Raw genomic sequence first — 24,238 nt, 5'->3', positions numbered from 1 at the left:
CTTTATTGGCAGCTTTTCAGCATGAGGAGAGGATTTTTTTTTTGTTTGCTTTGGTTTTGTTTTTTAAATTAATGTCATGTCTGACAGCCAACAGGGGAGCAAATTTCTGCTGTATTCCTAGTTTACTGAGTAGTTACCTTCACACTTGTGTCTAATTCACCCGATACAATGGGCTTGGAAAAATTATTCTCCCATGTACCTCACGTGTTTTTGTGTGTGTGTGCATGCACTGGTATCTGTGTATATAAATGCACATACACATAAATCTCTACTGCTATCCCACACTTCACAACGTTTAAGAGATACCTACTTTGTTTTAAAAATTCTCAGTGGAATTTCTGTAGCCTGCCTCATTAACCTCATCTCTCTCACTCTGCTTGGCTTCCTGATTGTGTGCACTGACTTTACACTTTGGTGAAAAAACCTTCTCCTCTGTAGCTCCTACCATCTGTTCCAACTTTGATGTACATCTGTCAGGCCCCTTCATTCCCTCACTCTTTTCAAAGCTAATTTGCAAACATACCTATATTCTGTGCCTCACCTGTGCACATTTAACTTCTCTCTTTCCATTTGCTCTTAAACTGGTGAAAATTTCTCTTGTATGAATACTGAGTTTTACTGACCAAGAAGAAATATTTTCTTTGAGGGACAATAAACTGTGACAATAACTGGAATATGTGGTTGGGGTATATATCTCATTGCCTAATTTTGGAATGTATAGAAGTCTCTCCCATGTGACTGTTTTATAATAGAACTGCATTTTAAAGGTAAAGTGAAGTCAAAAAGCTGAATAGATGCAGATGACTCTTTCATTCCTGGGATTTTCCTAATAATTTTCATAGAACTCATTCCAGTGAGTGTGGGAACACTCATCTGCATCAGTATTGTTGTTTAATATCATTATTAATCTCCTTAAACAGCTGATCATATGACTTTCAATCCACTTGTGAGCTGGAATATTTGTCAGCAATATGAAGGTAGTTTCTTTAATATGGAAGATATTTTGCATGTACCATATGATGTCAGGCATACAAGCATTATATTAAAAGCACATAAACTAAAAGTTTTCCTTTGCTCAAATTATTTCTTGCAGTGTTTGCAGCATAAGGCTTTTCACCCCAATGAGCCATTGCCACCAGTTGAACAGCACATTTTAGAGATGCTGGAGGTGCCCCATGTGGTAAAAGAAAGGTGTCAGGCTCCTCTTGAAAAAGTAAAAGCACTTTTCCCTCTAAAGGAAGTTGGCAAGAAAAAGGAGGAGAAGACTGCTCAAGACATCTTCAAAGACAAGTAAGTTGGAGGTGTATTATGGATTTTTTTTGAAACTTTTTTACACTTCAAATTGTTTTGCTGGATGAAGCAGTTTCAGAGTTTTTTGAACATAAGATCAATGAGTTACACACTGAAAAAATACTGATGGGTGGAGAATATTGTGGTACCGCAGTATGTCTGGGATATTTTGTGAATAGTGGCGGTCTTACTATTACGGGGCAAGACGCACCAGGAACCAGTCTGTAGCTTCTTCATGTCTGTATTTGTTGTCACAGAATCCATCAGGTTGGAAGGGACCTCAGGAGGTTTCTTGTGCGACCTGCTGCTCAAAGCAGGGTCACCTATGAGATCTAAACAGGTAACTCAGGGCTTCGTCCAGTCTGGTGCTGAAAACATCCAGGGATGGAGACTGCACATCCTCTCTGGGCAACCTGTTGCATTGCTTACTGTCTCCTGGTCAGTTTGTCCTACTGGTAGTTATAAAATAGTTCAAATAAGAATAACAGAGGGTCTAATTTAGTTTAGAATAAATGCTGCAGAGCTTTAAATTAGCTGTAAAGATGAATCTTACTTCTCAGCATGCTCGATTTAGGTTGTTCTGTAGCTTTCATTTTGAATTCCAAATCAAAAGAAAAGCAGCTTCATTATTATCTGCTGTGCAATAAATGTGGATGTCTTGAAAAATCAAACTGTTACGGACTCTTCCTGGAACATGTATTGTCTGAACAGTTTTGAAGATAATTTTTGTTGTTGTTGTTATTACATATACTGTGTTTACTTTATTTGTGCTGCAAATACAAAAAATAAATGCTTAATTGCTACTGCATTGGTACTGTCACCCAAGCCACAAGTCAATTTGCTCAAACAAAATCTGCTTCTTAGAGCTTAATTTATTGAATGCCTGTAATATAACTACTGGGTCCCCTGGGATGTTAGGGAGTTCTCAGTTAGCTGCTTCTCCCTTCCTTTTGTCATTTTTAGCTCAGTCCTTTCAGCACTAGGAACAATGTCTGAGCCATTTTGAGGCCTTGCTTAGCTGGGCTGTCATATATCCTTTACCTTGGGTTGGCTAGAGCCTCCTCAGCATGTTGTGTTCAGGAAGACATGACATAGGACTTCCCACATTACTGCTCTGGAATAATGACCACATTTCTGTACACAGACTGGGAAACACCTTGCTTTGTATTTTGTTCATTGCTGGGTGTGCCTGTCTTGTCTTGGTGTGTCTGTGAATTAATACTGATTAAATTCTCTTGTCCTTGCTCTGTGCCCCAGTTTCTCTGTGTGTGTGTGTGTGTATACATACATTTATACATGTATTTTAAAAAGTGATAGAACCAGTTTGAAAAAAAAAAGGCAAATCTTGGGTTCAAACAAGCTAGGGAGAGAATTTAAACAAAAAACAGTGACCCATTACTGGTAGTTGCTTAAAAACATACATCCCCAAAGGCATCAATTTGACAAGCAAGAAGGAAAGCTATTTTGTTTAAAAACTGGTTTCCTTTAGAGGGGTGATGAAAGCAGCTATAAAAATAATTGAGATAGAAATTGGTGTAGGGCATTAAAATTATTAAAAAAAAAAAAATCTGTAAGGAGGGGCAAAAGGATACAGACGCACCTATGCAAAGAAGAATGAATGGTAATAGGATTAAAAAATACGAAAAAAAAAAGTTATTGCTGTAGTAATGAATGGGAACAGTAGTATTGTCAGTACAACAACAGAAGTGTTAACTTTATGTTTTTGTTCTGTGTTTGGGGAAAAAATGAGTGATATAATTAAATCACTTGATAAAGAAAAGTACATCACTGCAACAATGACTAAGGAAAATGTTAAACACCAGAAAAAATTCAACTTATTAAAACTATCAGATCTAGATAATTTGCACTAAAGTGTTTTGAAAAAGTTGGCTAGAAGCTCTCTTGACTGTTATTTTTGTTTTCTAAAACTGATTTGTGTTTCCTATCATCATATTGACCTGATTAATCTCTGCTTAATTTTTAAGGTCTAATGGGATTAAGGCAGCATAAATGTAGGCATGATATCTTAATACAGATTTTAATGTTCAGCATTCGTTTGTTTCACTTTTGCTAAGCTCAGTGTAGTTTGAAAAATCCCGTAAAGTAGAAAGCATTTTACTTTTTTCTTCTTAGATTGGCTTTGGAGCGGCTGTTACCTTATCCAGCTTTGCAGTATGTGAGAGGCTTCTATATAAATGTAGAAGTGGGTGTTTTAAATTAATCTTGTATTTTATTAATTTTTCTCAAATAGTAGTTGCACATTTTACAGTTTAAAAATACTGCTAATCAGTGCATTACCAGTAACAGATTCTAAATGTCAGATCTTTGGCTGGTATAAATGGGTATGGATTCATTAGTTTCTGCTGTGCTGCACTGATTAATGACAGCTATAGGTTTGGTCCTAGGCAGTTAAATGCAACATCATCATTTATGTTCTCCTCCTTCCTCCAATTGCAAAGCATTTTGAATCAGTAAAAATAATGCAGGAGGAAAAAGATTTCAAGACATTGCAATTGAGTGGAAAACACCTTTAGAGAAAAATATTCTAGAAGAGAGTTTTCGTTGTTCTTTGCACCTTTCATCAAACCACAACAATGTACAAGAATTTTGGTTCAAGTAGAAGTTCTAAACTCACTGGTGTTAGATAAGTATCAGTTTTTCCATTTTACAGGCAGGCATATCGGCTGTCCAAAACAATCAAGCAACTTCTTCAAGGTCAGCCAGAAAGTCAGCAGAGTTGAGAATGAAGCAAGGTATCCTATCCTTGTCCTGAGGCATAACCAAAGTCATCATTTCTCCTAGATTGATAAGTAAGGTTATGTTGGATGACAGAAGGTGCTGAGGAGAAGGGATTTCATTTCACTAGTGACAAAATTAAGTAAAGGACAGAGAAGACTACTGAAACAAAGTGGGATAGACACTGATTGTAAAATAGGGGAAGTATGTTCTATAGAAGGTAAAAAGGAAGACTGTACAAGTTCTTTCTAATAGTTGATTGCTTCTGTAACACGCAATGCAATTTTTAAAATCAGTTCTAACCTTGTAGAATGCAAAACAGCACCTAGTCCAGGATCTCTGGCTTTGTCCCTACATCGTCAAGCAGTTTCTTCTTTTCACTGCAGTGGTAAAATTTTTAAGAAAAACTTCTTTCTTTATTTTGGGATTCCTTGAACACAAATACTGCCGTTTAGATCGCTGAGTAGCTTTCAGTCATTCTTAAACTGAAATCGATTCTTCCGTGTCAGTAGCCTGTCACATTAAGTGACACAGAACACAGTGTCTGATTTTCTTCCCCTTTTGTGATTAGCTGGATTTTCTTCTGTTGCCAAGATGTGCTCTGAAGTTTGGCACGTTACAATTAAGTTTCTGGTTTGAATGTACACCTTGGTATATGCTACCTGTGAGGGCAAAGCTAGAAAGTAGCCTAAAATTACAAGTAGCTTTTTAAAAATAACAGTCTTTTGAAAGCATTTTGAGATGTAGCTTAAAATGTCCTAAGAGAGTTCTTACATACTTAATTGGGGTTTGTCTAGCAGTTTTTGACTGCTGTAAGTGGAAGTTTATAAAGCTCTTGTGTGCTGATGGAGAATATGGGTCATTAGACTCAAAAGCCACTGTGTAAGCAGATTTGTAGTAGCTATCAATTCCAAGACAGGAACTAGCAGGTAATTTTTGAAGAGTAAATGAATTTCTTACTTAAATGTTAAGTTTCATTGCCATTTCATGTTAAGAACATCTGGTGAGAATACCAAACGTCATGTAATACACTGTAAATTATCAAGGTTAACTCAATATACAGGTTCCAAATAAAGTGACTGGAGATATTATGTATTTAGAAAGGTGGAGAAGATGTGTATGAGTAAATTCACTCCTGAAATAAGCATGAATAATCTCGCAGCTTCAACAAGCGGTGCCTTTGCTTTATGCTAAGATAAAGTTTGATCTCTGTCTCTACTGTCTGCTTCATGCAGCCTGTGGGGAAAAATGAGGCATGGTTTAGTGTTAATTTGGGAACAGTTGTATAATCAACTTCTGTCCAGTGTTCAGTGTATATTTCATTAATTTGCTGACTCCCTACTTAGTAGGCAGGACAGTTTACTTTAAGTGTTTATCTTCATTTTTGTCCTTCTCATTTGCAGCAGTGAAGATGGACCCAACCCTAAGAAACCAAAAATTGACGATGAGGAAGGTAGCTTTAGCATCATAAAACTTGCTGAAGGCAATGTCACCTCTGTAAGCATATTTTTACAAATCTGATTATTAAAGGGGAAGATTAATTTCTCTAAGTGTATTATAGTGAATATACAGAATTCCTGATAAAAGGACGGTTTCTTGCTGAAACATGACTGAAGTATTGTCTACTTGTAGATTTGAGACTCTCTGCTAGAGATTGTAAAGACAACTTCCTCTGCCCTTAGGTGTATGTTAGCACAAGTTTCCATCAGTCTTGGATATTTTAGGGCAAAATTCTCCCCCGGTGTCTAGAACTCTAAAGGGCAAGCCTGAGGATCGGAAGACAACAATCTCAGATTTGGGGTCCAGTGGCTGAATTTTGTTCTTGCTCTCTTTCATATCATCTGCAACGTGGAATTTGCCTCTGTATATTTAATCAAAGGTGTTGCTGTGATTTTAGAGACTGTTCACTGCATCGGTTGGGGTTCTAAATCGCAAATTTGACTTCATCTTCCTGATAGGTTAAATGTGTAACTTAATTCCAGATATTGTGTACATAGGTAGATGAAGCCTGTATCATAACTGTGCACCTTCCTTTATTTTATTTTTTCGAATTACAGGAAAAAAGGTGATTTAATGTTAATTGAGGTTAATTTCACTTGTTTTCAAAGTATCCTTTAAGGTTGTTTTTTAAAATGCATGACTGAGATTTTTAGAAAGATTTAAAATCTAAAAAGATTTAAATATTTTGTGCTTCTAATATACACTTCTGATTTTTCTTGGAAAGTGGCATTGCCAGATTTGAAAGAAACAGGAAGAGACCAAGCAAGCTTATTGAAAGATCGAACAATTATTTTGACAGCAAAGCATAAAATTTTCAAATAAACTTAGGAGAATTTTGATTCCTGAAAGGACATGTTAAGCAATGTAATTTTTTTTTTCTAAAGTTATTGCATTCGTTTTTCAGTAGATGTTTGTTAATATTTGACCTGGTTTTAGTTCCTTTGAAAGGTTTCCATGCTTGTATGCCCATTTAGAGCTTCAGCTTTAAGATGTCAGACTGGGCCAGAAAGGGTAGATGAATTGAGTGCAAACTTTTAATTTTGAGCTTCCTATTGGAGTGACAAACCAATGATTCTGTACCCACATGCCTGGGAGCTCCCATTCCTCATTAAGCGTCTGTCAAGATTAGTGAGACGTCTGTGCTACAGAAAGTCTCAAAGCTGAACTAGCAGATAGCCTGAATTACTGTGCTTCTGACCTCTAAACCCCAGAGAATATGGTTGGCTTATAAGAGTGCAGCATAGTAAGTCTAAGTTCATCTTGCTCATGTCATCACTAACCTTTGCTAGGAGTACTGTGCATTAAAACACATTGTAAGACTTTCATTTTATGAGTCCGCATGCAGAGAATTGTAGAGCTTCTGTTTCCATATTAAAATAAACAGAAATTTAAAGATTCTTGTTGCCTTGCAAAAATAGAGAGATGGATATTGGCAGACGATTGTATCATTTTTGGACCTTTTGTAGGTTGGCAGTGTTAACCCAGCAGAAGATTTCAGAATTCTGGTGAGGCAGAAAAATGCTGACTTCAAAGACGGTAAATGACTTTTATCTATCTTAATTATATTTAGTAGCATCTTCAGGGTTCAGTAAATGCAATCCATTTGTCTAAACATAAGTTTCTAGTGCTATGTGAGATGCTCTGGAGTGAGTGGCTCTAGTGCCACTCAGCAAAGAAAGGTGTCACTCGTAATTCCCATGTCAATATTTGCCTTCCCCATTTGAAAGTCTCAGATACCTGTGTTTGTGTAAGATGGCACTAGACAGCTACATTGAGGCATCTGAGCAACTCTTCAGGTGTTTCTGGCTGAAGATCCCGTGGTACTGACTGACTGCCTCATTCAAACTGGGTGTCAGCTTCTTACCTGGCTTCATGGGATCTTTCTGTCTTGAAGTGGAGGGATGCTGGCTGCGTGCGGTGTGAGAAACCTGTCTTCTACTGTCTACTTACTCTGTTCTATGAAGAAATAAGAATCTGATGCCTGGGATTTAAATCTTTACATGCAAAGATTGTTTCTTACTGCTTGTTGTGAGCAAAAGAAAGCATGGGTGAATTTAGGGTGTAATAAGCAGGTAGTATGTGACTCTTAAAGGTGAAAGCAGGATCTGTGTGCACCAAATCTGTTTTCAGCGTACAGCAAGACAGGGTTTTGATGTAGAGGCGAGGAAGAATACAAAGCACAGGTCGGACAATGTCTTGCATGCCCTAAGTCTGAAAATGCAAAGGAATTATAATTTGTTTGTATGGTATTTCCCTACTGGAGTAACTATACAGAGATATATGTAATCCAAAGGTATCCTAAAAAGAATGCACAAGATGGATGGGGTCCTTTTTTCTTTTAAAGGGTGATTTGAAGGTTGTGGCAAGATAACCTCATCTGCCAAATAGCCACTAATGTAGCAGTTCTTTTCAAAGAAAAAGATTTGCAGAGGTGCTGAAGTGAGGTGCTGGGTATTTCAACAAGGCCTTTGGTCCTTTTGGACATAGTTTGAGGAGGGTGTTGAGTAGTATATTGATTTGTGATACAGCCTGTTAAAGCCTATATAGCTATTTCTCTCCAGAATTTCCAGACCTATAAGACAGCTGGCCAGCTTTTTACATGGATTTTGCATTAGATCCAGAAGAAATTGTTTATTGAAAAAATATTTGGAATTGTGTTCTCAAATCTCAGATATATTAAGATGCAGTAAAAAAGCATTGTACGATATATTAGAATACAGAAACTGTGAAACAGTTGACTGCTTTGTTACAGTAATTAATTTTATCATGTAGGAAAGCTTTAAGGCAGAAATAAGTATAGTGATTACCCTTGAAGACAGTTTAACTAAAGAGTGCTTAAATATGTTCACTTGGTAGCTGTGCTGGAGATAACTGCAGTACACGTTTGGATGGCTTCTGAAATTTTGAGCAATCTGCTTCTATTTTATATGTGATCTGCTCTGTAATTATAAGGTGTAGTTAGGCAGAATGTAATGCAGTCAGAAGCCACTATAAATAAAAAAATGCTCTGCATATTATTTTTTTTCTTCTACATAATCTTTTTTCTGCTTTAGAGTCTTTTAGGTAGCTTAATACATAAAACATTACAGGCATGTTTTTAATGGCTTGCTGTATTGCATTCTGGTTATGTAAATGGTAAATTCTGCCTTAAAACTATTCAGTGGTTCTAAGGGGTTTTTTTAGTATAATTTTGTATCCTATTTAGTGATGAAACTTTTTTCCTCTGCTAGAACATGTGAAATGTAAAGTGTCTTTGCAGGAATGGATAATCTGTGGCATTCAAATAGTTTATTGGAGGAAAAAAAAAACCTAATTACATTATATGTGTCAGGATGCAGACAGGACAACTATTAGGTTGCATCCTGTTTTGCTTCTTTCTTTTATAAAAAGAGTGTAGTCTTCCAAACTGAATAGAGCCTACATTCTCTGTTTAAAAAAGGCAACAATTCCTTCTTCCTCCCCTCCCCACAAAATAGCAACAGAGTCCCTCTGTAGGGAGGAGAAAGGGCTTTCAACTGTTTGCTTGGGGGTGGATTTTTTTGGTGGATAGAGAAGTTGTAGCAGTAGGAAGAGTTGTACTTTAAATACTGACAGTACAGTGTCAGTGGCTTTTTAATTGAGCTGCAGGTTAATAGCACACATCCTCTTTAGTCCACAGCAAGTCTCTCACCAAAATTATAAAGTTATCAAGACCAAAGTACGGCAAGGGAATTTTTTTTAATTATTTTTTTAAACAGCTTGTAGGAAGTCCTGACAGTATATTTATCGTCGAAAATGAGTACCAATGCATCTCCTGCGGTGGCCTCACTGGGATTTGATGATCAGGGTTTGTGCCGTTCATAGCAGAAGCCTATGTGCAAGTTAGACAGCCCATGTCTGAATGCTGGGTCCCACGGCAGACCAGAGCAGGAGAAACACTGCATTCGCTGTTAGTGAGAACTGGGTCACTAATGTGTGAATAATTCCCCCCCCGAAAATCTTAGAGTTTCAAAGGGCCTTAGGGATAGGCTTTCTGAGACTGGCAGCTCAATTCCTGAAACAGCAATCAACTTTGTTTTTAATTGACATCTGTGTAGTGTATTACAGTAGGGACCCACTTACGGCTTACGTGATGAGTTGTGTGTGAGGGTGTCAACTTACTGGTTAATTTTGATTGCTCATGTAACTAGCGTTGTGTTTCCCCTCCAGATATCTTTACTTTCTTGTTTGCATTCATGGCCAGAGAGATGTCATTTTATGCAGGTCTTATTTTGGGCAGGTTACAAGTGCACAGTCATCACAAAGAGCAGTCTTCTGATAACAGCTTCTGACATTTTTGTCAATGAATGCAAATAAAATAGATGAGTTTGCCTGAGTGGAATCTAATCATTACTCCCAAGGGTGCACAATGAATTTCTTCATTGCTGTGGCTGCAAAGAAGATTCTCAAATGCTGTGAGTGCTTGCCATCTTTGTAATGCCAAAGGAGTAGCCACATGACTACCAGTTCATCCTGTTTGACTATTTACAGGTTTCCATCCATGTCTGCATTTCTGGAGAGCAGAAGGTGTCTGATATGGGGTGTTGTATTTTCATATGCTTCTGTAGAAGATAGGATGGCTTAATGGGGGGTAAAAAAGATACTGGCACATGTATAGTATTTTCTTTGATTTGTAAGTTTTCTGTGCAAGTTTATAGGCCAGATTTCATTGCATCTTATAGGACTTCTATCTGAGAACTTGATGTCTGAAGTCCGGTAGTTGAGCTTTGTTTATTTTACTGATTGTCAGTGAAGAGAGAAATCTGCAATGACAACTATATCGTTTATGGACATAAGAAAAAATGTCCAGAGACAAATTGTATCAAATGCTCACTCTTATGTTTATAGCAAATTTGTTAATATTTTCATTCCTAGGCATTTCTAGAAAAATAAAGTTCAAAGAGTCAGTAACTGCATGTGTAGATTTCAGCAAATATTCTGTTGGGCCTGAGGTGTCACACTCTTGCCATGGCATGTAGATAGCTTCTTAAGTAAAATGTAAAACACTGGTTTTGCACTGGATGCTTTGTATCCATACAAGATTTGTGTATAAGAGATTTGCAATGGGAATTTATTAGGCAGTTGCAAGAATGATATTTTATTGCAAGATTTTCTGTAGAAATGTGTATAGCTAACTACTTTTCTAGACCCAAGATAATTTTTTAAAAAACCCTAGTATTTACTTTCACTTTTTGTTGGCATGTCTTTGCAGTTTGTCTGCATTTTCATTTTACTGGATGTTTTTGTGTATTTTGGGGACTATTCATGCTCTACTGCTAGGCAGGCCAAATGCAATGACTGGTTTGGTGAAAATGATTCAGTCATTGGAAGATTATTTGCAAACCAAATACTTGAGTATATAAAATCACTTTGAAGTTTCCTGTATGTCTGCTTTAGAGAAGATGAAGCTAGATTCGTCTTTGAAGGGCATAGCGATTGGGTGAGATGCAAAGCTCTGAGTTGCAACAAACAGAATTTGGATTAGATGTTATGGGGAGGGGAAAAAAAAAAAATCACAATGATGGTAGTCAAACACGGAAAGAAGGGCCCAGAGAACTTGAAGACTCTCCATCTTTGGAACTACTTGGAACTCAAGTCAGGGGAACATTGAGCCACCTGATCCACAGTGACCCTGGTTTGAGTGGGGATTTGGACCGGATGTCCTTCAGACATCCAGCCTAAATCATTCTGATCTATACCCACAGGCCATTTAGGGAGACCATTTCAAAATTGAACAGCACGTCATAGGACACTGGAGTAGTTCAACAGCTCTTGATCTTAAAATTCTTATTTCTTGGCTTAAAGATGGAGGAAGTCCTTAAAAAATTAGGATGGTTTTCTGTTTATAATCTCTTTCTTCTTTTCAGTTACAAAAAGATGATACTTACTGAGCAGTAGTTTAAAATTTATTATCAGGTGGTTTAACTGATTTGTCAGTGATTTACTTTAAGCACTGTCCATTAACACAAATCATTACCACCACCAGTGGATAAATCAAAAGATTGGTAACAACAGGAGTCTTTTGTCTACAGAAAGAGCTATTTTTTTTTAACCTGATTAATTTTTTAGGGGGGAGGGGTAATCCCTAAGGAATTGGAACTTGGACTATAATATAGCCTTATCTATTATTATGATGTAATCTGTTGGCATAATAATCAAGACCAAGGACTGAACTGAACAAACATGAAAATATAACTACACTTTTGTACTGTAACTATTCAGGGATAACAAGTGAATATAATTGTTCATGGCATATTTCACAAGAAAATGGTGAACATATTTTAGAGTAGGGAATGTATCTGAATGCCAGTGGGGAAGGGATTAAATTCTGTTAGAACTAAAAGATCTCCTAATCAAAGATTTTATTTTTTTTTTTTTAACCTGTAGTTCTCCGGCCTTTAATCACTATGTTTGTTATCTAACCAATCAGGTATAATAGAAGAGGGAAGCAGAAGATTAAAATTTCTTGGGATGATCTGCAGAACATGATGGTTATTAGGAGTGCTGGAATTCCAGTTTATGCAAAATACAGAATTTCGTTAGTTCACTTCCTTAAATGTGTGTGTGGGGGTGAGGGAAGTTGGGAGAGAAGAAAAAAAAGTTGTTGCTACACAGTAGTGGCCTGAATAGGCTGTCAGTTTGTAACTCTAGGACCTGGTCTTCCAAACCCCAATGCCTGAGATTTGTCTGGGACGCATCAGAGTTAATGCTAATATTCACAGCTTAGTTAGATAGACATCTTTATGCAGAACATGCCTTTCTCCAAAAACAGGGAGATTTATTTTTTGCAGCACCCAAACCCAAAGATTCACACTAATGCAAAGGCAGATGACAGGCAGCAGGAAATCAACAAAGTTCTCAGACCTGGAAGTGTAAAGGAACAGAGTCCACTTAGGAGAACTTCCAGTTATAATCATTACCTACCATCTCTGGTATTGTCTTTGGCCCCCTGAAGTAATTTGGTAGTCTAATCAGAACACAGGAATTTTATCTATTTTAGATTCATCAATCATTGGCCTGTCGTTTAAGGGAGATCCAATGGACAGACCCAATTTTAGCCAAGCTGTTTCAAGATGTTAGAAGAATCTGACTTAAAATATTGTTGCCATGTAACCTGTTTCCTGCGTATATTATGGTCTTTCAGTGCCTAGTAAAACATTGTAGGGTTCTTTTGCTTCCTTACAACAGATTTCAAAAGGACGCAGCTCACGGTCAGTAGCAAGAAAAAGTCTTCTGATGCCTGCCAGTGCAATCAAATAGAAAAGGATTTTAAAAAAATTAAATGCAAAAGAAGTAGTAGAGTGTCTGATCATTCAAACAGTATGCTGGAATCATTCTGACAATAAAGACTTTCATTGCACCTTCGTAGTGCCTGGGGTTTTAATTTAACACATCAGTGAAAAGGCAGCATTTAAAATAACCACCACCACCACCACTGAAAACACCAGCAGGACTTGCTTTTATTAGTGCAATTCGTAAGAAATTAGAACATTTAATGAGGAAATCGTTAACCATGAAAAAAATGGACTGACTTGACTTGGGGAGCTTAAGTAGTGAGACTTCTTCAATTTAGTTTGTCAGCTACTGGTAAAATAAATAAAAAGAGTGAGCTGATCACCTCTGGAGCAGTAGGCACTTTAGCACACTTTCTTGTGTGATAGCTGCTGTTGGACAGAACCATTATCCGCCTCCTTTTCTAGAAACTCTGTAGAGTCAAAAGCTAGTGGGAGAACATCAAACGTGTCTTGTTTCACTCTTTTCAGAGATGCTATCCTTCAGATTCAGTTCAGTTAGGCATTTTATAGAACATGAATACAACAGCTAGCGCTGTGTATGCTTATAGTGAGGAGAGTGGAATACAGTATTTAAACAATGTCTGCTGCTTGGTGTGGTTACTTATCCTTGTCTCTTCCATCGCTCTGGCAGATGATTTTCTATGTTGATGTTTCCATGGCTGAAATAGTTGCAGTAACATGTATGCCCATAACATCTGAATAGAAAAAGGGCTATAGGTCAGGCTAAAGGTAATCCAGTTACCTGTCTTTAACAGTACAAGAACAGGACAGGCAGATCCTGTGACTTGTCCAGAATGCTTTTCTGCATTTTCTTCCTCAATGGCAACATCATCTTTAATCTCTCTTGATAGAGTTCGTCTCTTAAGAATTCTAAGAATTTGTTCAAGTTTGCTCTTGTTTTGAGAGAGGCAGTGGACTATCGCTCCCTATTCATCCTGTTCACAGTGCTTCTGAGTTTATAGATCACTGTTGTATGCTCTTCACACCTGTCTTTTCCCAGGATGAGGTGTCTACCAGAGGGTAAAATTGGACAGTTCCTCACCTGTAATTAAACATGAAGAAAATAAAGTACTAAAATCCAGCAGAATTTAGTTGGGCTTTCAGAGCTCTTGATGACATTTTCACTTGTCACGTTTGCAGTGTTTTACAGCTACCTACCTTTTAGGAGCTCAACAGTGAGGATGAAACTGGTGTTCCCCTTCTTGTTGGTACAAGTCTCACTGTTTGCCTCTGCTTCTCTCTGTCAGGCGTGCACAGTTTATAATGCTTATCTCCATAATCACAAATAGCATTGCCCCGATGAAAAATCATCAAACTACCTGTACAGAGACAAGATATACTCTAACGTCAATAACAACAAGGTAGTCTTTTAACTCCAATCACCCTACAGCTGTTGTTTTGACATTGTTACACCTTCATTGTAAATTTAATGCTTTTATTGAAATATGCATGTATTTCAAAGGATGTTTAGGGGATATGCTTTGCGCTGTAGAACATAAACTCCCTCAGCTTTAAGATCCCGAATGTTCTGGTTTTACTTTCTATCAAACAAGCTAGGCCAGTGCTTTTTTTCTTGGCTTTCAGGGAAAGACTTTTGCCTTGGCCATGCTTGGGTTTCTTTCTAGTATATCTAGCTTTTCCAGAGAGGCTGAAGTAATTGTCAGTAGCTTAGATAACAATTATCGACACAAGTAGCTTGAGGTGGTATGGGTATGACTAACTCTTTTGATGCCTGTGGAATAGAAGAAGAGAGATGTAAAGGAAAAATATTTTTTTGCCTTGAAAGTGTGCATTCTTTCATTTATTTCTCCTTGTCTTTCAGTGAGTCAGCAGTTGATAAACCGCATTGATCAGTTCCTGGAAAATAAAGATTCACAGTACTACATGAAAGGGATCAGTTGTATCAGTGTTTTCAGAGAGGAGGCCATTAAGGTAATGTTAATATGTGAAAACTCATCTCTTTCAAATTCAAGACATGATGGGCCTGTTTCCTGTATTAGAGACTTGATAATTTCTTGCTACAGCAAAAAGAATTGATTCATAGATTAAAATCTGTTATCCTGTTTGAAAGTTTAGAAATATATTTGCATTTTATGTTTCTTTATTCTTACTGGAATGGGGACTAGCTTCTCTGGTATTATTTGCTGTTGTTTGTTTTCTTTTAAACATAAAAACACGAGGCCTGTGACCTGATGCTTGTAAAAGAAAAATAAGCAATCCTACAAACTTCTTCTTAAATAAAGCTAGTTACAAGAAAGTCTTTCTAGCTTTCTGAAAGGCAGTTTTTGTGGCTCACCATTCCTTAGAACTCTTGGGTTTAGTAGAGATAAAAACCAAAATCTGTAGTCACTTTTGTGTTCACAATGTTAGGTGACTTCATGAAGAATTGTTTGCAGTGCTCTTTAGTAGGCTACTTTAATATTTCTCTGTTGTCATTGCTGTTATTTTTTTCAGTTGTCCAAGGTGCAGTGCTTTAATGATTTTCTGCAGGCCCTGAAATCAAAGGTGGAAGATAAAGCCTTAGCTGATTTCTGGGAGATCATGATACAAGGTAGGATGGCATTTAAAAAAAAAAAAAGTTTGTTGTATTTTCCATTATGCAAGAGAAAACTTTGTTAGCAATGGGACACTTAAACTAACCACAGAGCAGCATTTTGATATGGTTCATTCGTGCAGCTTGTTTAAAAAAAAAATCTTTCACGTTGCAACTTCCTTTTTTGCACTAATAGTTTCATATCAGCAATATCCATAATGCCTTGCCAAGTCTTGTTGAAATGGTAAATTAATTGTGGAAGAGGAGACACAAATTAAATGTTACAGGGCAATGAGAAGAAGATACGATTTCAGCTGAATTTCAGAGTAAGTGGAAAAAACTCATGCAGCAGAGATATAAAAAGATTCTTCCAAATTAAGCTTCAAAAAAGGCATAGATAGCATTGAAATATGTCACTGATCATTTTGTGTTTAAGCAACCTGAAGGACAGAATATGTGGTAGTATGACACCTACCTGTGATTAAACTGGGAGATACAAGGCAGTGCAATTCCAAAAGACATTCAGAGACTACGCAAGTGATAAATAAAGGAACATTTTTCACAAATACAAAACATGGTGGACTAAAAAAAATCATTTACGTCATACTCTTGTTTTTAATTGGAACCAGTGCTAAGAAAATCTGTTAAATGCCCAGCTGTATCTCTTAAGGGTGCATGCTATAAAATGCAATGATACGCTTTTGTATAGCGCCTTTCAAAGTGGCAAACTCCAGACACTCTGTAATGTCTACTTTGTCCAACTTTTTCAAAATACAAGATGGCAAGTTGTTTAGCAACCCAAAACAACAGCACAAGACAACACTGAAAGAATATTATATTCAGTAGTATTGTAGGGGACCTTCTCTGAAGAAATTTGAAAAAAAACCTCCAAAACAAAACAAAAAAAACATCAAATTTTGAAAGTAGGAAACTTGGATCTTCCAAAGCCATGCCAGAATACTGTTTTAATAATTTTTAGCTGGTACAAATCAGATTTTTTAACAAACTGGAGTATATTTTTGAGAAAAAAAAATTACAAATACAGAGATGATATTTTAATACAAAATAGATTATCTTCTTGTGAGAAGATAAAATAATCATGGTGCTTTATGCATAATCTAGTTGCTCTCACTAGGTAGCTGAAATTGCTTTTCGCTTGCTGCTAACAAAGCAGAAGTCCTGTTTTCCCTGCTTCTTGCCACATGAACCATCTACTCTTTTCTAACGTATGTGGCATGCGTTGGGCCTTTTCATGAGCAACTGCAATCACCAAAAGAGGATGGGTGTGAGTTAATGAGTTAGTGGCTCAGGAGCAATGCAGATCTTTTTCACAAGTTCACTTATCTCATGAAACCCTGCCATGTAGTTCTATGGGCACGTTAAGGTGGCATTACACTTGTGCTGCTGCTGAAACCTGTATGGATCTATGGTTCTTTGCTCTCATACCCACAGCTTCTTTATTCAGGCATAAGCATTCGTGTAGCCAAGTGATGAGCTAGACTGGAAAAACTATTGGGGTAAAAAGTAATTGAGATTTTTAATTTTTTTTTCTGGGGTCGCTGCACAGGAAGGTGGTGCTGGCACAACAAAGGAGCAAAGTGGGGGCAGGACCAGCACTTTGGTAGTCAGACTGTAGGTAATCACAGCATAAGTGCTTGTGTGTTAGGAGTTAATTTTTATAAGGCTATTAAGAAAAGACTGAAGAGCATGCTGTGAATGACTAAAAGCGTAATTTCTGATAGATTTTCAGCATTTCATCTGTGATCTATGATTTCAGTGTCTCATTAGTTTGATTGTCATAATATTAGCGGTTTCCTAAATGGATACTTCCACAAGCTTATGAATATGCTCATTAATTTATTTTTATATCATAGTTGACTCATTTATGCAAGTCACATTTTCCTTTGAGCAATATTTTTTTATTTTTTGCTGGTGATGATGACACATTCAGAAGTTGGAAGACTTTTTTCATTTCTAACGTTAAGTGCATTTTTTGGGAAGCCTTCTAATGATATTTTTATATCTCTTATTTTTTTTAGACAGAATTTCTTTGATCACTAAAGATGAAGCAGAGGGAAGTTTGGTGACTAGTGAAGAGGCTGAAAAGGTATCGTTTTTTTAATGAGCATCTATTTGTATAGAGCCCGTGCTGTGGAACAGAAGATTCTTTCTTATGTGGATAAATCTTTAGATGAATTAAATAGGATTCATATGAAGGAAGAAGAGTGTCCTTTTGCCACACAATTGAAATTGCCCCAATTCAGAGCAAAAATAATTGACTAGCATGTACCACAACATTTGCTTTAATTGGTCTTTAGAAAGTAGCATGTATTGACATCGTTATCTGAAAATATGCTCTACAAAGAATAGGAACTTCAGGAACTCAGTTTAGTGGAATAGCAATAGACTATTTGTGTATGCAGGATCACTATTTGAACTTCATAGAAAGAACTGTGATCTGTTATCACACGAGTACAAAAATCAGGATACTTTTTTGTCTAAAGGCATTGTGAACCCTAGCAATATAAAGTTGTTATGGCTAGTTTTCACCATATAGGCAATGATATCAGTATTTTCCACTTTATGCAGCTCTTGTGGATTGATGGACATCATAGATGATGCTGGTGATCATATTAGATCCTTTTGGAAACAAAAGTTTTGGAGTATTTGCAGGTATTCTTTCTACAGAAATATAACACTTCAGTAACTGCAGTGATGAATGAAGGATGTCACAGTGTGCTGGTTTTGGCTGGGGTAGAGTTAATTTTCTTCACAGTAGCTAGTATGGGGCTATGTTTTGGGTTTGTGCTGGAAACAGTGTTGATAACACAGGGATGTTTTAGTTACTGCTGAGCAGTGCTGACACAGAGTCAAGGCCTTTTCTGCTTCTCACACCACCCCACCAGCGAGGAGGCTGGGGGTGCACAAGAAGTCGGGAGGAGACACAGCCGGGACAGCTGACCCCAACTGACCAAAGGGATATCCCACACCATATGATGTCATGCTCAGCATATAAAGCTGAGGGAAGAAGAAGGAAGGGCGGGATGTTCAGAGTGATGGCGTTTGTCTTCCCAAGTAACCGTTACGCGTGATGAAGCCCTGCTTTCCTGGAGATGGCTGAACACCTGCCTGCCGATGGGAAGTAGTGAATGAATTCCTTGTTTTGCTTTGCTTGCATGCACGGCTTTTGCTTTACTGATTAAACTGTCTGTATCTCAACCCACGAGTTTTCTCACTTTTACCCTTCTGATTCTCTCCCCCATCCCATTGTGGGGGGAGTGAGCGAGCGGCTGCGTGGTGCTTAGTTGCTGGCTGGGGTCAAACCATGGCACACAGTTACAAAGGAGTGAATTCTAACAGGCAGAACAGTGCCTTCTGTTTGAAAGAAAGCAGAATTCAGAGTTGCTGTCAAAAATTGTATTTGTGTGGAGAGGATAAGACAGGCATTCTTGCATCAGGCTGCTAGCCATGATTTTAAATAGTTTAGGGGAAAGAAGGTCCTTGTTATGGACCCCTGAAGGTAAACCTGTGGCTAAAATCACTAAGTACTTTGCAGAGAAGCAGCTTTTCTAAAAGATGCCACATTGATTTTCGCAACTTCCAGGCCTTACATTAGCAGTAACCAGAAGGGGGTAGAAGTAGGTTCTCCATGAGTGAATTAATGAGTGGGTAAAAGGTTGTATTTTAGAAACTGCTTTTTTCATCTGTAACAATTTACCTCAAGGTGAAGAAGGCACAGAGATCTCATAAAAACGAAAAGCTAACAAACTAAGAGTCCAGAAAGCTAAGTACACGTGCAGAGTAAAAATGACAGAACACGATGTTTTTTTCTAGACATGAAGGACCTACTGGCTGTTTCTCATCACACATAACTGTATAGAGCAACTTTTTTCCCCAGTGGTGGTTTTAAAGAGTATTAGTTTTTGTTACATATTCCAAATGCTATGAATTTAATTGGAAATTTCCTAAGACAATGTTTCTTGAGAACCTCCCTTTCTAGTCTGAAACTACTGTTGACGCTCAAAATGTGCTAATGCTGTGTGAAATAGCCACTATTACTTAAGGAAATCTCTACTAGCCATGAAGACCTTACAGCATACTGTTGTATTAACTGTGAGCTTGTGGTGGCTAAAAAATACTGTGCCTGCATAGGAATGCAGCACAAATTATAGACTACCAAGGACTATGTTTACAGCTGTCAGGCTAAGCTGGAGCAAAGCATTTGTAGACTGACTTCAAAATTACTTTTTTGTTTAATGTCATCCTACCGTTAGCCAGGTGTTGCAATGCAGGAAATTATTTTGTGATTGATTGAAGGTCCTACAACAGCCATAACTTCCCTTTAAAACAAGGGAATAAGAGAGATGACATGAAATCAGCTCTGCAACAGACTTCTCTAACGTGGCAGTTACCTTGACTTTAAGAATAAATGGATTGCATCTCTTTGCTAACTAGGCAGTTGGCAATCCCAGTTATTCACTAGATAACCACCTCCCCACACACTCTCCAGATCCAAAACCAGAACCCTGATTTGTCATTGAGAGTTTACATGACTTTTTACTTAAGAAACTGGAAGACTGCATCTTCTTGGAGTAAGATCTGCAGGGATAGAAAATTTTATCTTAAGGTTATGGGGCTGATCTAAAATCTAGTCCTCCTTGGTCCAGTTAAACACTGCCACAGGTTTCCTGTGTGATACAAAGCCAGCATTTTCCTAGGTCTACAGTAGATTGCAAAAATGGTTCATTTGTTTTCTATACTGAAGGTGATACCCTTCACTAAAAGGTTATATTGGATCATTTAAAATATCACACAATAGAGTAAGATGCAAGTTTTCTTCACCTCTGTAATAGGTCACATGCAAGCATGTAGGTCAAGGGATTGGCTGTCAGTGTGGTCCTATGTGACACAAAAGCCTTTTCTCTTATGTGCAGATCGCTAGCTGATAGCAGTTTCAGGACTGTTTTGGATATAAGACTTCAGGTTTATAGGCTTGCTGTCTGAAGGAGAAAGGAAGACTTACAAGGCCGCTTATTAGAGAGGTAACACGTAAAAATTTTCTTTTTCTTTTTGGTTGAGCTAGGTTATCCATGCATATTTTCCTATCACTGAGAAAAATTATTTTAGGTAGGCTGGAGTTTTTTTCTGTAATAGTGAAGATACTCTTTTTAGAGCATGAGGATGACAGGTTAAAAGAGCAGAAATGTCAAGTGCTTTTTCTGGTTGCTTTGGGGAAGACAATGGATTTCAGCACAACTATTATATGTAATTTGCTTTTGCATAAATGTAAAACAGGTTTTGGGAAAAAAACAGTTTTGGATGTTCAGCATTTGATGGAAACTTCAGGTTTCAATTTATTGCAAATCTTCATCATACATTTCTTTAGCTTTTAGCTTTACCTAATTTAGTGTGGGAAAGCTAATTTTGAAAACTTTGAAAAATGTGCTTCTTTCAGAAATACCATTTACTCTTAACTAACTGTGTAAACTGAAATTTGATCTGGCACAAAAAGCCTTTCAGAGCTGACAATGTCATTAGCTTTTAGTTTCGTAGTATGTGCTTTATATTACTACTAGATTGAAAACTTTTCCAGCAAAAAAGATACACTAATATACGGCATCTTGAAATTCTAATTCCTTCTGGCCCTGTCACCTTCTAATTTTTTTTGCAGCTACAAAATCTACATGAGAAGTTGAAGTCGGCATGTTAAAACATGAGTGTTGTCTGTGGAATAAGCTTTCTGCGTTCCTCTTGGATGTTGCTGTTTAGGATGTAGGAAAGGTCTGACCTTTGGGTATTGAGACAACTAGGCAAAGGCTGTCTACATCCTCTGTCTTCGGTGTCAACCAAAAACAATGTATTTGCTTTTCATCCTAGTGGATATGATATCTGGTACTTTCCCACAAATGGGATGCAGCAGGTAGCTTCTCAGTGTTTTACTCTTTGTCTAAAGCTGTCACTATTGCTCTAGAGAAGGATCAGAACATTTTATTTCTGTAAAATAATATTTAAGCTTTTTACAGTACAAGTATGTGGTGGTTTAACCCTAGATGGCAACTAAGCACCATGCAGCCGCTCGCTCACTCCCCCCACAATGGGATGGGGGAGAGAAATCAGAAGGGTAAAAGTGAGAAAACTCGTGGGTTGAGATACAGACAGTTTAATAGGTAAAGCAAAAGCCGTGCATGCAAGCAAAGCAAAACAAGGAATTCATTCACTACTTCCCATCGGCAGGCAGGTGTTCAGCCATCTCCAGGAAAGCAGGGCTCCACCACACTTAACAGTCACTTGGGAAGACAAACACCATCACTCTGAACGTCCCCCCCTTCTTTCTTCTTCCCCAAGCTTTATATGCTGAGCATGACATCATATGGTGTGGAATATCCCTTTGGTCAGTTGGGGTCAGCTGTCCCGGCCGTGTCTCCTCCCAACTTCTTGTGCCCCCCCAGCCTCCTCGCTGGTGGGGTGGTGTGAGAAGCAGAAAGGCCTTGACTCTGTGTAAGCACTGCTCAGCAGTAATGAAAACATCCCTGTGTTATCAACAGTGTTTCCAGCACAAATCCAAAACATAGCCCCATACTAGCTACTACGAAGAAAATTAACTCTACCCCAGCCAAAACCAGCACAAAGTATATTGTCTCAGAGACTGGTAGTGCTCTGATAGGGATCTCATGACCTTTTACACAACCTCCATGGCTGTTATGGTTGAAGTCCTCAGGTAAACAGTAGCTTGCTTTCAGGAGCCAGCTGTTTGCACAAGAGTTACCTAACTCTAAACAGGTATTTATAGCCTGTTTAATGTGGTTATTTTCTAACTAGCTGTTCTCTTTCATCATCTAGAGTCATAGTGAAATTGTTTATGAATTAAGGATGATGGAACTCGAAGTCATGGAATGTGGCTTTTCTTCCTCCCCAGCTTTCACAGACATCTTTTTATCTGGGGCAGGGTTGTTCCTGGCTCTGTATACTTGTTCTGGTGCATTTTAATAAGAAAAAAAAATTATGATTTTATAGTAAGGTATATTTATTTTGGTAAAGAGACCATAACTAAAACTTGTAGACGACTGGATATTTTTTAGTAAAAGTCAAGTATTTGTATTTTTTTTCTGCCATTCTAGCTAAATTATTATTTTTTTCACTATGTTAGGCTAAGAGAAAAATAATTCAGAGGTGGTTGTACTCCAGATACTGTCTGTATGTTTGATTTCAGTTGTTATAGTATCTGAGCAACTTACCTTTATTTTCTATTTATGGATGCCATGCTTTAAGTGAAGGGGATATGGTGAGTTGTATCAGCAGCTACAGCAATAGAATTTTACATAATAAATTGTCCATTTTTAAAGACTGGCATTCTAACCATCTTGTCTGTTTGAGGGGTTTTTAAAAATTCATGTCTTTGTTCACTTGTTAAATGTTAATTGAATTAAATGGGAAATTTCTAAGTTCCACACAGAACTAGAATGTCGTACTTATGAAATTTGCTAAAGAAGCCATTGGTCAGCTTACGTATGTATTCATATCGGGGGGGTGGTGGTTTGCTGTCCTTTAGCATTTTGTAGCTACACACGATATTAGTTTTAAAATTATCTTTTTTAAGAACATAAACATGGCCATACTGTAATGGACAAAATTTCCATCTAGCCCAGAATCCCGTGTTTGACAGTGGACAATAACAGATGGGTAGAGAAAAGTGTACCGTCCCAGGCTCCAGCCACTGATGTCTCAAGTACCTCCTGTGCTTGAGGTTGTTTTTGTGGACTTAGTAGACTTCAAAGGATTTCTGTTCTATGAACTTTCCCCAACTCCTCGTGAGACTGGGGACTAATATTTGCAGTGTCCTTATTACAGGGTGTTCTACAGCTTAACCGTATGTTGTCTGAAGAACCATATCCTTTTGTCTGTTATTCAACACACTTCACCATAAAATCCTTTAAAAGCAAGTCTTATGAAATTTCCTGTACTTTATGATGATTTTGGAGGGTGGAAACCAGAACAAACTTCATTCGTAATTTTTAATTACAGGTGGATTTGTTTTGATATACAAAGGAGACGTTCTGTTCATTTAACATTAAGAGTCTGAGTTTTGTCAGTATCATAGAAATACATTTGTGTTTTCAGTTCTTGGCTTCGAAAGAAAAGAAAAATGAAACTCTGCCTCCCACAGATGAAGGTGGTGATGTTGATGATCTGGTGAGTACCATAAAGACATGATGTGACTTTAGAATTAATCTGTAACTGAAAGGTGTAGTGAGAGAGAGCGAGTGCTTCTTAAAGATGTAGATTAGAGTGCATGGCTTAGAAAAAACGTAAGGAATTGAGTCAGAAAAGAGCCATGTGAAATTACTTATTTGCTATTGTAAAACATAACCAGGTGTGTAATTTCATGATGGCAAATACTATGTTATGTAGTTACACGGGTGTTTACATAGGTTAAACGTGTCCTCTAGCGTGTTTCAAAAGAGCCAGTGAGGCTGCTCATTTGATAGCAGATTGTTATAATTCAGTATAATAGCATTTAACAAAGCTTGTAGATCTAGAACAGCTATTTATGTGGGTTGAAAACTGAAAATCATTTTAAAAAAGATGTTTTGATCTTCTCAATTAACCTTCTCTATATAGGCTTGCTAAAATTCAAGGATTTCAAGAGGTTTTTTAATAAATATTTTAGTCATTTTTTACAGGCTGAGTCATTACAAATCTGTCTCCAAGGCTTAAGCTGATAGTGTAGACAGTTTTAAAGAACCTTCAATAGCAGGCAGATTTCTACTTTTGGACTGTACTTCTTTAAATCTGTAATTGCACATATGATTATGTGAAGATGAGATTTTTAGGTTTGTTTTTCTACTTTATAGCAGCTTAGTATTAA

The 24,238-nt window shown here is 37.4% G+C and overlaps 1 protein-coding gene across 4 annotated transcripts in view; it reads left to right on the top strand.

Moving 5' to 3' along the window:
- Positions 1–24,238, top strand: part of XRCC5 (X-ray repair cross complementing 5) — a 54,995-nt gene that overhangs the window by 29,098 nt on the left and 1,659 nt on the right. For 2 of the 4 annotated variants that reach the window (XM_076342887.1, XM_076342886.1), the window contains 7 exons: positions 1,094–1,290; positions 5,430–5,523; positions 6,993–7,062; positions 14,662–14,771; positions 15,294–15,390; positions 17,412–17,479; positions 23,491–23,583. In XM_076342887.1, the coding sequence (XP_076199002.1) occupies positions 1,094–1,290; positions 5,430–5,523; positions 6,993–7,062; positions 14,662–14,771; positions 15,294–15,390; positions 17,412–17,479; positions 23,491–23,583 (729 nt within the window). Of the gene's footprint in view, positions 1–1,093; positions 1,291–5,429; positions 5,524–6,992; positions 7,063–14,661; positions 14,772–15,293; positions 15,391–17,411; positions 17,480–17,961; positions 18,043–23,490; positions 23,584–24,238 lie in introns of those variants that run through there. The other 2 variants (XM_076342884.1, XM_076342885.1) reach the window with 2 other exon arrangements.

The sequence above is a fragment of the Aptenodytes patagonicus genome, chromosome 6 (genome assembly GCF_965638725.1).
Source record: "Aptenodytes patagonicus chromosome 6, bAptPat1.pri.cur, whole genome shotgun sequence".
Classification (NCBI taxonomy): domain Eukaryota; kingdom Metazoa; phylum Chordata; class Aves; order Sphenisciformes; family Spheniscidae; genus Aptenodytes; species Aptenodytes patagonicus.
This window is presented reverse-complemented; position numbering and strand designations above follow the sequence as displayed.